The 13,970-nt window shown below is 42.2% G+C and overlaps 1 protein-coding gene across 3 annotated transcripts in view; it reads left to right on the top strand.

Moving 5' to 3' along the window:
- galnt3 (UDP-N-acetyl-alpha-D-galactosamine:polypeptide N-acetylgalactosaminyltransferase 3 (GalNAc-T3)) overlaps positions 1 to 13,970 on the top strand; it is a 57,103-nt gene that overhangs the window by 19,254 nt on the left and 23,879 nt on the right. For all 3 annotated transcript variants that reach the window (XM_078228218.1, XM_078228219.1, XM_078228220.1), the window contains exons 6-7: positions 4,918 to 5,035; positions 12,353 to 12,553. In XM_078228218.1, the coding sequence (XP_078084344.1) occupies positions 4,918 to 5,035; positions 12,353 to 12,553 (319 nt within the window). The remainder of the gene's footprint in view (positions 1 to 4,917; positions 5,036 to 12,352; positions 12,554 to 13,970) is intronic.

Raw genomic sequence — 13,970 nt, 5'->3', positions numbered from 1 at the left:
CTTCCCGTGGGCTGTTGGGTGGTCTGTAGTACACCCCCAGCATAGTGACTGCACCCTTCCTGTTTCTGAGTTCCACCCACAGCGACTCAGTACATGACCCCTCTAAGTTGTCTACCCTCTGGACCGCGGTAATATGCTCCTTAACTAATATCGCTACTCCCCCACCTTTTTTAGCCCCTCCTCTGTCTCGCCTAAAACACTTATACCCCGGAATATTCAGCTGCCAGTCCTGTCCTTCTTTTAACCAAGTTTCCGTCACCGCAACCACGTCCAAATTCCGCACAAGCATTAAGGCCCTAAGTTCGTCTGTTTTACCCGTTACACTCCTCGCATTGAAGCAGATGCACTCCAGACCTCCAGGCCCAGTCAGGTCCTCCTCCTCCAGAGTGCTCCTCTTCTTGGCTAGCCTTGCCCTGGCCCCCAGCTCAACCCCAGCCTCAGTATTTACTGACCTCCTGTTTTGTTCCCCACCCCCCTGCCACACTAGTTTAAATCCTGCCGAAACACTCTAGCAAAACTCCCAGCCAGGATATTTGCTCCCTTCCAGTTAAGGTGTAACCCATCCTTTCTGACCAGTTGCCATCCTGACTTGAAGATTTCCCAGTTATCTATGAATTTAAAACCCTCCCTCTTGCACCAGTCCTTTAGCCACGCGTTCAACTGTAGAATCTCCCTGTTCCGAGCCTCACTTGCACTAGACACCGGGAGCAGTCCAGAGATTGCTACCCTGGAGGTCTTACTTTTTAGCCTAGCACCCAACTCCCTGAGGACTAAATGGATAGTTTTACAGGGAACTGGCGTTATACTTGGGCTAAAATAGCTCCTATACTATCATGTGCTGACCCTGTGCTGGAGCCCTCTGGTGGAAACGGAGATGGATCACTTTTGGCTGAAGATAGTTCCAAATGTTTCAGCCTTGCCTTTTGCACTGATGTGCTGGGCTCCCTCATCATTTAAGGATGGGGATGTTTGAGAAGCCACCTCCTCCTCCAGTTTGTTTAATTGTCCACTGCCATTCATGACTGGATGAAGCAGGATACAGAGCTTGTACCTGATTTGTTGGTTGTGGGATTGCTTTGCTTTGTTATTACATGCTGCTTCTAATTAGTTGTTTTGTATGCATTCCTGGGTTGTAGTTTCATCCGGTTGGCACCTCACTTTTGGTAATACATGGTGCTGTTCCTGTCATGCTCTCTGCACTCCACACTGAACCAAGATTAACTCCTCAGCTCATTGATAATGGTCAAGTGAGGGAAATGTCAGGCTGTGAACAATTCTACTGCTGAGACCCATAATGCTTCTTGGATGCCTGGTTTTGAGCATCCTGCCCTGCTCTGAATCTATCCAATTTGACAAGGTGGTAATATTTCATAATATAATGGAGGGTATCCTCTGTGTGAAGATGGGACTTTGTCTCCACATGAACTGTGCAGTGATCATCCCTGCTTGTACTATATTGGACCCAATGAAGCTGAGACAAGTAGATTGGTGAAGAAGCAAACAGGTAGGTTTTACCATCTTGTTCTCTCACCACTTAGCCCATGCTAAGAGTTGGCCAGGTTGGTCAATAGAGCTGCTTCTGCGCCACTCTTTGTGATGGACATTCCCCCACCCATGGACGTTCTCCCACCCAGAGTACAGCCTTTTCTACCCTCAGTGCCTCTTCCAAGTGCTGTTCAATATGAAGTACTGATTCATCAGCTGAGAGACAGCAGTAAGTGGTAATCAGCTGAAGATTTTCTTGCTTATGTTTGACTTGATGCCATGAGATTTCCTGGGGTCCACTGTCAATGTCCAGGAGTTCCAGGGTGGCTCAGCTGTATATCAGTGTGCCACTATCTCAGACATTAGTGAGGAGAATTTTGCAGAGTTGACTGGGGAGGACGTTCCTTTGTTGTTCCCAATGCCTTGATCGATGCTGGGTGGGCTGTTGGCTTTAATTTTATTCATACATCTGTCATGGTTTAATACAACCATGGACCATTTCTGAAGTAGCCACATTGCTTTGGGACTTTGCAAGACAGGTAAGGATAACAGGGACATGTAGAGGGACAGGTAGTATTGGGGAAGCAGGGGGGCTGTGGAAGGGCTTGGACAGGTTAGGAGAGTGGGCAAGGAAGTGGCGGATGGAATACAATGTGGAAAAGTGTGAGGTTATGTGCTTTGGGGGGAGGAATGGAGGCATTGACTATTTTCTAAATGGGGGGGGGATGCTTTGGAGATCGGAGACACAAAGGGACTTGGGAGTCATTGTTCGGGATTCTCTTGGGGTTGACATGTGGGTTCAGTCAGCAGTTAGGAGGGCAAATGCAATCTGGCATTCATGTCGGGAGGGCTGGGGTGCAGGAGCGGGGATGTACTTCTGAGGCTGGATAAGGCACAATCGGACCTCATTTGGAGTGTTGTGAGCAGTTTTGGACCCCATATTTAAGGAAGGATGTGCTGGCCTTGGAGGGGGTCCAGAGGATGTTCACAAGAGTATCTCTGAAATGAAGAGCTTGTCGTGTGGGGAGCTGTTGAGGACTCTGGGTCTGTACTCATTGGAGTTTGGAGGGATGAGGGGGGAATTTTGTTGGAAGCTTGCAGGGTGCTGCGAGGCCTGGATGGAGTGGACGTGGAGAGGATGTTTCCACTGGTGGGAAGGGCTGGAGCCAGAGGGCACAACCTCCAGCTGAGGGGACGATCCTTTAAAACAGATGAGGGAGAGTTTCTTCAGCCAAAGAGTGGTGAATCTGTAGAACTCTTTGCCGCAGAGGGCTGTGGAGGCTAGGTCATTAAGTGTCTTTAAGGCAGAGATAGATAGGTTATTGATTAATAAGGGAATCAGGGGTTATGGGGAGAATGGGGATGAGAAAAAAAATCAGCCATGATTGAATGGCAGAGCAGACTCAATAGGTCGAGTGGCCTAATTCTGCTCCTATTTCTTATGGTCTAATAGATTTCCTTCCCTAAATGGACATTGGTGAATCAAATGGGTTTTTAATGACAATCTGGTCGTTTCATTGTCATTAATGAGGCTAGCATATAATTCTTTATTTTTGTTGATTGATGGAATTCAAATTCCCCCCGCTGCTGTGATGAGATTTGAGCGGTTGTCTCTGGAACGTTAGTCCTGGTCTCTGGAATACTAGTCCAATAACATTATGCTACTGTGCCCTTTAATACCATTTTTTAAACTACTTTATAAAGTGGCTTTGCTCTGAATAAGTGACGGTAGATAATATTTTACCTATTTTGCTTTTTAATGTATCACTATTCGGGGTACTATCACTGAAGTGACTGCTGCAGTTCACAAAGATGTGCCACCTTCTGGCACAAAAATGAAACCTTGTTTTTTTTAAAAAATTATTCATTCATGGGATGTGGGCTTTGCTGGCTAGGCCAGCATTTTATTGCCCTTGAGACGGTGGTAGTAAGCTGCCTTTTTGAACCGCTGCAACCATGTGGTGTAGGTACACATGATGTGGAGACGCCGGCGTTGGACTGGGGTGAGCACAGTAAGAGTTTTTACAACACCAGGTTAAAGTCCAACAGGTTTATTTGGTAGCAAATACCATTAGCTTTCGGAGCGCTGCTCCTTTGTCAGATGGAGTGGAAATGTGCTCTCAAACAGGGCGCTCTGTTTGAGAGCACATTTCCACTCCATCTGACGAAGGAGCAGCGCTCCGAAAGCTAATGGTATTTGCTACCAAATAAACCTGTTGGACTTTAACCTGGTGTTGTTAAAACTCTTACGTAGGTACACCTGCAGGGCTGTTGGGGAGGTGGTTCCAGGAATTTAACCCAACGACTGAAGGAACAGTGATATATTTCCAAGTCAGGATGTTGAGTGGCTTTAAGTGGAGCCTCCAGATGGTGGTGTTCCCATGTGCCTGCTGTCTTGGCCCTTTGTTGGTTTGGAAGGTACTATCTAAGGAGTCTTGGTTCGTTCCAACAGCGCATTTAGAAGAAAGTACACACTTGCCACTATATGCCAGTGGTGGAGGCAATGAATGTTTGTGGCTGGCGTGCCAGTGTAAGTGGGCTGCTTTACACTGGATGGTATCAAGCTTGAGTGTTACTGGCATTACATTTATCAAGTTTAGGAGGGAATATTCTGTCACATTCCTGACTTGTGCCTTGGAGATGGTGGACAGGCTTTGGGGAGGGCTCAGGAGGTGAGTTACTTGCTGCAGGATTCCTAGCTTTGCACCTTCTCTTGTAGCCACACTATCTGGCTAGTCCAGTTCAGTTTCTGGCCAATGGCAACCCAAGATGGTCATTGCCTGACACTTCCATGTGATGTGAATGTTACTTGTCACTTATCAGCCCAAGCCTGCATATTGTCCAAGTCTTGCTGCATTTGCATTATTTCAGCATCTGAGCAGTCACAAATGGTGCTGAATATTGTGCAGTAAACGTCCTACTTCTGACTTTATGGAATGAAGGTCACTGATGAAGCAGCTAAGATGGTTGAGCCTAGGACACTACCCTGAGGACCTTCTGCAGGGACTCTCCTCCAACCTTTTGTGTTAGATATGACATCAACCAGCAGGGGGCGGGGGGGGGGGCGGGGGGGGGGGGGGGGGGGGGGGGAGGGTGGGCTGGTTTCACTCCCTGATTCTCATCATCTCCAGTTTCACTAGGGCTCGTTGATGCCATACTCGGTCAGATGTGGCTTTGGTATCAGAGGCAGTCACTGTTGCCTCACCACTGGAGTTTAGCTGTTCTGTCCCTGTTGAACCAAGGCTGTAATGAGGTCAGGAGCTGAGTCATTGGCTCATAGTCTGCTACATAATAGTTCTAGATTCACAATAGTTAAACTGGATTACCTTTTATTGGTCTTGTCTTTTCAAGTGAGGACTGCCATAATCTCAGCAAGTTAAGCTTCGTAGCTCAGAAAATAATTTCTATTTTGTCTCTAATCTAATTTTGCAGATCTCCAACATTTGCTGGTGGACTATTTGCCATCTCCAAACAATACTTCGAACTCATAGGCAGTTATGATGACCAGATGGAAATTTGGGGTGGTGAAAATATAGAAATGTCTTTCAGGGTAAGCAGTTTTGTTCCAAATACTGCATTTGCAAATTTTCATTCAAATACTGCTAATGCTGTTTGTTTAAAAGCTGCAGCTTTGCCTAATTTTATTCTGCCAACAGATTGTACCTGGTAATGTGCTCTGTCAAGTATTGTCAGGCATGTGCAGAGGATATATAATGCAATGAATGCATTATTCCACTGGTTTTCCATTGCCAATCTGTAACCTATAACTTGTACTTATATAGCATTTTAAGTCCTGCAATGCTACACAAAGAACTTGGATAAATATTTGAAAATAAAATGTGAAGGACATAATGAGGAGGTCAGGAACTGGAAATGGATATCTCTTTGAGAACTGGCATGCTGTGACAGGCCAAATACCAGTTTCAGTGCTTCATAATAACAATGAAAGCAAACACTGAGGGGTTAAGCAAGTCGATCCAAGGTACACTTAAAGAAGAAGGCTTTAATGAGCCTTATGAAGGCACAAAAGGTTTGTAGCAAGGTGGATGGTAGAAAGACCATTCTGGAATGCAAAGATTGATGGCTAAAGCTTTGATACATAGAACATAGAACAGTACAGCACAGAACAGGCCCTTCGGCCCACGATGTTGTGCCGAACTTTATCTGAAACCAAGATCAAGCTATCCCACTCCCTATCATCCTGGTGTGCTCCATGTGCCTATCCAATAACCGCTTAAATGTTCCTAAAGTGTCTGACTCCACTATCACTGCAGGCAGTCCATTCCACACCCCAACCACTCTCTGAGTAAAGAACCTACCTATACTTATAAAGATGTGCAGAGAGGGCAACATGCACAATCATCCAGACTTGGAAAAGCAAAGGGTGCTGTAGCATAAAAGGTCAACATCAGAAGCACATGATGCTGATGTAATGATGATGTAACACCACATGTTTGAAAACCGAGATCTGGAGAGAGCAGAGGTCTCAATATGTACATGGTAGTTGGTTTTAACAAACTACGGTCTTTAAACAGTTTACTTTAGGGAGAATAGACAAACTACAAAGAGCCCCATCTAGAACCCAGACACGCAATGCAACAGACTAAATTTAGAATGGAAGAGTTCTCAAATGTAGGTTGTGAGACCATTGAGAGAATTTCAAAATTGGGCCCTGATGAAGCTCTGACAACGAGTCATCCAGACTTGAAATGTTAGCTCTGTTCACTCTCTGCATATGCTACCAGACCACCTGAGATTTCCTAACATTTTCTGTTGTTGTTAAAATGGGCCAGTTTGTTTTTCATAGAATCCTTACAGTACAGAATAAGTACTGTACATCGAGCCTGCACCAACAACAATCCCACCAAGGCCCTATTCCCCACCCACCCACTACATAACCCCGAGTATTTACCCTGCTAATCCCCTGACCCCTGAAGGGCAATTTTAGCATGGCCAATTCACCTAACCTGCACATCTTTGGACTGTGGGAGGAAGCCGGAGCACCCGGTGGAAACCCACGCAGATAGGGCGGGGGGGAATGTGCAAACTCCACAGTCTTTCGAGGCTGGAATTGAACCTGGGTTCCTGGTGCTGTGATGCAGCAGTGCTAACCACTATGCCGTGTTTTGGGAGCTGGGCAACCATTACAGGTGGGGAGAATAGTATGATGGGGTAAGTTGAATAGGTCAGCTAAGGTAGATGTGGGTGAGCAGCTTTGGAATTGGGTAGCAGAGGTTTGCATAGGATAGAGATTGTGAGAGAAATTTGAACCTGTGTGGAATGAAGGTGTGAATGAGTTTTAGTAGAAATGGAGCCAAGGTGTTGCAGAAAGTGAAAGTTGAGGTGTGGGATTTGAAACTTGCTACCCAGGGTCAGAAAGTATACTGAGGTTGCACAATATCTGGTTCAGTATGGGTGTACAGCTAAAGTTAGAAATGGAATCCTGGCTATATTGTATGGTTTCTGGTGGGATCTGAACAGAGAGCTTTTGGTTCAATAGATGGACAAGTTGAGTTGTACTGATTTTTACCAGATTTGATGTCAAACAAACAAGGCAATTTTTGAAACTGTAGTTTTGTCAATATTTTGTACTTTGTACAATTCTTTTAAACACCTTTAACTTTAATTTAAAGTCGTGTAGATATAATAGTTGAAACTGAAACCAGTGCAGGTACAGTTGTTGAAACTGAAACCAATCATACAACCTGATTCGCAAGTTCTCCCTAGTCCATTAAACAGTGTAGATGTGTACTCGTTATTGCATAACTGGGTACGATATTGTTTCACTTTGGCTTAATGTTTCCATTTGGAGCATATGATTGGTTTAGCTCAATTGGCTGGACAGCTGATTATTGATGCAGACCGACACCAACAGCATGGGTTCAATTCCTGTACCAGCTGAGGTTATTCATGACGGCCTGCTTGCTCAACCTTGTCCTTCACCTGAGGTGTGGTGATCCTCAAGTTAAATCACCACCAATCAGCTCTCCCCCTCAAAAGGGTAGAGCAGCGTATGGTCATCTGGGACTATGGCGACTACCTTTTACTCATTCTCTTGCAAAAGCAATGGGAGTTCTAGCATTAAGCTCAAGCTAAATTGGGCTATGCAAATCCTGAATTAAATCAAAATGGAATAAATGGAAAGGATTTCCATTCTGGTGTGATAAATTTGAGGTTAAACTTCATTCTGTGCTATGATATCCTGAGCTACTTGCTGGATCTGGTTAATGATGCTTGCAATGTCAAAAAGTGTGCTTTGACGACTTGTACCTTTTCAAATGTCTTCAGACAAGGTCTTTGGGTAATTCAAAGTCCTTAGCTCCTGTATGAAGCCGAAATGTGGTCTTCGGCAAATAGTGTATCTTGTTCTTTTTCTGTCCAGAAATATAATCAATCTCAATTTAACATAAGAACTTGGCTCCACTCCTAGGTTAGCAAATGAACTGACTGATCTGGTTACTGAATTACTGGTTACTGAATTACCCTAAACAATTTGATGCATGATTCTTTAACCGGACTGAAAATTCTTTCTCACTTCCATCTAGTTCAGGAAGTTTTTTATGAATGATCCTGTTGTGTTTTTGAAGATATGTTATTTCCACGATGCAGTTGTGAAGAAAGAATCTGAATTATGACAAAGCTTTGAATATGGGATGGTTCTGTCTACAGTTTTGTATATGCTTACGTTGAAACATGAATAAAATTATTGGCTGTTTGTACAGCATTCCGCTGTATGGCCACAATAAATGTCATGCCTGCACAACTGATTTTATGGATCTATTTAGTTCTCTGAAATAAACCTGGAGAATTTAAAGTAATATGTTTTATTGCCTAAATTCGATATATTCATTCCATTTCCAGTAAATTAAATGCTTTCCTATTCATCTTTGTCAGGGGTCTCCAAACTCTTCAGTACGAGGGCCGCATCGGATATTTTACACATTTTCGGGGGCCAAAGAAAAAATAATAATTTTATAAATGAATGAATAAGTTTTATTTGGATCATCTTTGTAATCAACATGATATGATTCAGAACAAAAGAGAAATGTGACAATTACAAAGAAACAATGCCGTGCTTACACTGAGAAATGATATATAATGAGTAAAAATGTCAAACATTAGCAAATGCTCTGACAAAATAATCAATTACTTAACTGCAGATGAGAAAAGCAAGCTATTTGTTTTTTAATTAATTTTATTTACTGAAATTTTACAATTGTTTACTTGAAATGAGAATGTGCCCAATTTTGTGGCACCCAATAAGAAAAATAAACACGCCCCAAGAAAGAACTTCAGTAAAACAAAGCAAAGAAATTCAAAATAAACTTGAACCATTAATAAAGGTCAAACAAAAGTAAATTCAGTCTGCACCTTTCTACACAATTCTGGCAATTGGAGTTTTCAATCATAACCATGAAGATTAATGGGAATGATGGAACTGCTTTTTTAATTTCAAAATATTGCTGAACTGAGGTTTCAAGCTTGAGGAGCCAATTATTAGAATGGACTTCAAATGCTCATCAGATAAATTTGCTAGATATTTGGACTTCACATATTTCATTTTTAAAAATGTTTGTTCACACAGGTACGTTGTACCAAAAACTGATACAAATCCACAAGCAAATCGCTTCAAATTTGGAAACTGCTCAGGCTGCAAAGATTTATAAAATTGGATCAGATTTCCTTCTTTATACTTGTCTTTCAGCATGTCATCTGATTGGAGATCAATAATTTCCATTTGAAACTGACTTGGGAGTGTTTCAGCATTGCAGCCAAATGGATTTTGAAACCGCTTTATTTCATCTGTGTTTCCATCAAGATCAGAAAATTGTTCCTGAAATTGTTTTTGCAAGTCCTTAATGATTTCTGTTGCAAATGAAGAAGGAAATTCTGCTTCACTTTCTTCATGAAATTTTTCACAACATGGAAAATGAACCAAGTTATGAACTTTCAGCTGTCCTTGAAATAGCATCAGTTTTGCCCTGGATGCCTTGACATGCTCGAATAGATCACCACAAATCAAATTTGTTTCACCTTGCAACCTCCGATTCAATTGATTCATATGGCCTGTCACGTCTGCAAAAAATGCCAATTTCCAAAGCCAGTCAGTGTTTGATAAAAGTGGTTCGGGTCAGTTCTTCTCTGTGGGAAAGGAATCAATTTCCTCTCTGAGCTGAAAGAACCGTGATAGAACCTTTCCACGCCTAAGTCATCGAACTGCTGTATAATAAGGCAAGTCACCAAACTCCGAATCAGTTTCTTTCAGAAAATCACAAAACTGGCGATGATTAAGCCCATGAGATTGAATGAAATTCACTGTTGAAACAACAGGTTTCCGAACGCAAAACATATCCACATATTTTCCGCACAATGATTGTTGATGGATAATGCAATGCAGAAACATGGGCTTTGAGAATCCACCAACCTCACAAGCTTTTGTGATTTGTCCAACCAAACCTTTCTTCACCCCAGACATGTTCTTTCCTCCATCAATTGTCACGCATTGCAGTTTATTCCACTCCAGGTTATATTCTAACAGTTTTTTGCAATTCTTTGAAGATGTCTTCTCCAGTTACTGTGCTGTGCATGCTATGCACTGATGCTAATTCTTGTGTCACATTAAATTCACTGTCGACGCCACGGATGACTACTCGGAGTTGTGATGTGTCACACACATCAGTCGATTCATCAAGTGCGAGAGAATACAACTGAAAATTTCTTGCTTTGTCTGCAATTTGATGAAATATATTGCTTCCTATATCCTCAATTCTACGAGCAACAGTATTTGGCGCAAGACTGATGATTTTGAACAGATTTGCTTTTTCTGGGCATAACTCTTCCACTGCTTCCATTATACACTCTTTGATGAGATCTCCATCGGTGAATGGCTTTCCTCTTTTAGCCAACCCATAAGCTAGTTTGTAACTGGCCCTGGTTAAAGCTTCATTTTCAGTTATCTTTTGCGTAAAAAAAGCTTGTTCGGAAAGCAACCTGCTTTGCATTGATTCAATTTATTCCGAACGCTTTGTTCCTGTGAATTGGGAATAACTTGGTTCATGTTTGGTCTCATAGTGCCGACGTACATTGTACTCCTTCAAAACTGCAACAGTTTTGTTGCATATGACACACAAGCCTTTATCACCTGCTTGTACAATGAAGTACTTTACACCCCATTCTTCATTAAACTGGCGGCACTCACTGTCCACTTTTCTTTTCTTTTTTCCTTCCATAACTGAATTGGTCTGAATTGCCGCCATCATTGTCATTGTTCTCGCTCATTTCAGACAGATGGAGCTTACGGATTGGATAAAGCAGCTATCACTCAGTCAATGCAGAGTGGCAATTGGATAACAGATGTCTCAATTGCTGATTCGTTTAATGAACTGTCAGTCACAGGACGGCAGCTCTGATTGGACAATAGGCCGGTAAAGAGGGTGGGGATTCCCATGGGTCCATCAGACACCGCGCGGAACGACAGCAAATGTCCGGCCTGTGGCATCCATCCCCGCATCCGGATCCTGAGTCAGCGGCGGGGTTCCGGACGCGTGAGTGTTTTCGGCAGCGGGAATCCCGTACCGCCCCACTGGCTGCGGGCCGGATGTGGCCGGCTGCGGGCCGGATGTGGCCCGCGGGTCGTAGTTTGGAGACCCCTGATCTTTGTCATCAATAACAGTGAAATTAAAAGAAAACAGCTTCTAAAACTTGAGTAGATGGACTGCAAGAACTCGCCCTCTTCCACTTGTAGAATGCTAAAATATCACCCTTGTTCACATCAGGGTACTAATGCTAATTTTAGATTTGAGTCTTGACATTTGACATTACCATAACCACTCATTTATATGTCTTTTAAGTTGGAAATTATCTCAAGGTACTTCACAGAACTACAATCTGACAATAAAAGTTAAGTTAAAGTTTATTAGTCACAAGTGAGGCTTGCATGAACACTGCAATAAAGTTACTGTGAAATTCCCCTGGTCGCCACACTTTGGCGCACGTTCAGGTCAATGCACCCCCCCCTAACCAGCACGTCTTTCAGACTGTGGGAGGAAGCCACACAGACATGGAGAATGTGCAAACTCCACACACAGTGACCCCAGGTGGGAATCGAACCCAGGTTCCTGGCGCTGTGAGGCAGCAGTGCTAACCACTGTGCCACCAACAGACCTGGGGCTATTAAGTTTTTACTCCATTCTTAAAGTTACAAAGTCAATACTCAAAGAACTAGGCAAGCCCAAATCCATTCCTTGCTTGCTCCAAAAACCAAATTCAAAATCCCATTGAATCCAATTCAAGGTCCTCGTAAGGGAGGCTGACAAGATGAGGCCATCTTGGGCTTGATTTGATGCTTGATCTCCGAGCCTTTGTCAAAGAGATGATTGTTAATCCTGTTTAGACCAAATCAGTTAATACAACTTATCAATTCGGTTTCCTGTGGCTCCTTGTTCCATGTGCATCGTGAACATTGTGCGCAAGAGTTTAGCTCACTCAAACCCATTCAATTACACAGAAATTAAATTTAGCTGAATATCTTCCCAATTTAAAGGGGGTTAGTCTTGAAAGTATTTCAGTTGTGAAGAGGAACTACACATCACTTATTACAATTAACTTGCACTAAAGAGTTACTATTTACTACATGTTTGTGTAACACTGATTTTTTTTTGGCAGAGATTCTCATGTCTGGGCAGGGTTTTTTTGAAAGATATATTTTTTTCAAAAGCATGATTTAAAAAAAAATCAAATTCATTCTCACTTTAATCAGTTAACAGACTGATTAACTGTTCCCAGCTTCTATGTATTAGAGTTAGTTGCACTGAACTGTCACTGCTTTGTTTATTAATATAACAGTGCATTTCCTTTTTACTGACAGGTTTGGCTGTGTGGTGGACAATTGGAAATTTTGCCATGTTCTGTAGTAGGTCATGTTTTCCGCACCAAAAGTCCACATACCTTTCCCAAAGGTACTCAAGTGATAGCTCGCAACTTGGTCCGCTTGGCAGAAGTATGGATGGATGACTACAAACAGATATTTTACAGACGAAATCAACAGGCAATGCAGATGTCTAAAGAGGTAGGTGACATTACTAAAACACATATTTGGGAATTACCTTGGCATTATACCAGTTTATAAAGATTTCCTACCAATTGCATTTAGCTTTCTTCATATTTTTGGGTTTAGAAATTTTGAAGATTTTCAAATGCAATGAGGAACACAAATACTTTTAGTTTCATAAATATTCAATGCAACTGTTCCTGATAGAATTTCTTGTACTTCTTGTTTGACCCTTTGCGAAGAAATCAAACTCAGAACATGTTGTATAAGGTACTGTGGAGAAACAGGTTTATAGCAATAATAGTGTTATAGATCTAGCTTGTCTGCAGGATGCGAATATTCTACCCTTTTATGAGGTTCAAGTAAGTGCATAACTGCAGCTAACTGAATTTGCAGAATACAATAATTCTGTAGAATCTCAACCTTGGTTTATAATTTAATTATATCTTAGTTGCAATCCATTTCAGTTAGAACATTTCAAAAGGACATTTTCTTTTTATGCGGTTATTCATTGTGGTCAGCATTTATTGGCCATCCCTGATTGCTCGAGAAAATGGTTATAATCTGTCAACTTGAATCTGCAGCCTATGTACTATTGGTTCTCCCAAAGTGCTGTTAGGTAGGGAGCTCTAGCATTTTAAGCCAGCAATGATAAAGGAACAATGTGTCACAAATAGAATGTACTTGGTTTTTACTGCCCATTTTCAGTATATTTTTTAATGAAAGGGATGTATATTACTTTTTCATATGTATTATCAATTAAATGGCCTTAAATCATGGTTATTCATTTGAATTTTCCAGAAGCTGCATAGTCTGCGTTGAATAGGAATGGCCACCTGCCCCCTTGACATCCATCTTAATAGTTTATAAATGTCCATTTTCAATAAATAAAAGTTTGTTCCAAAAGCTTCCATATGAGCTCAGTGCATGTGTAAAATTGTGAATATGATACGTCTTTGCTGAGAATGACAGGTAATATATGTCCAGGTCAGACTTGGTGGGGTGGGGAGAATGGAGATAATGGTACTTCGATGTGCCTACTGCTGATGTCCTTCACAATAGAAGTCATAAGTTTGGAAAGTGCTGTCAAACAAAGCAGTGGGTCTGGTAGATGGTACACACTGTGGCTATATCGCCACCACTGGTAGAGAGTGACTGTTTAAGGTGGTGAATGGGATGCCAATCAAACAGGTTGTTTTATTCTAGATAGTGTTGCGTTTCTTCAGTGTTCTTGCGAGGTGCATTCATCTAGGCAAATGGAGAGTATTCCATCACACACCTGATTTGGTCCTTGTAGATGGTGGGCAGGCCTTGGGGAGTAAGGAGGTGAGTTACTCTCACAACCCAAATTCTGATCCGTACTTGTAGCCACAGTATTTACATGGTTGATCAGTTTATGGTCAACATTGATGCCAGAATATGGATAGAGATCAAT

This window comes from Mustelus asterias, chromosome 14 (genome assembly GCF_964213995.1).
Source record: "Mustelus asterias chromosome 14, sMusAst1.hap1.1, whole genome shotgun sequence".
In the NCBI taxonomy this organism is placed as follows: Eukaryota; Metazoa; Chordata; class Chondrichthyes; order Carcharhiniformes; family Triakidae; genus Mustelus; species Mustelus asterias.
This window is presented reverse-complemented; position numbering and strand designations above follow the sequence as displayed.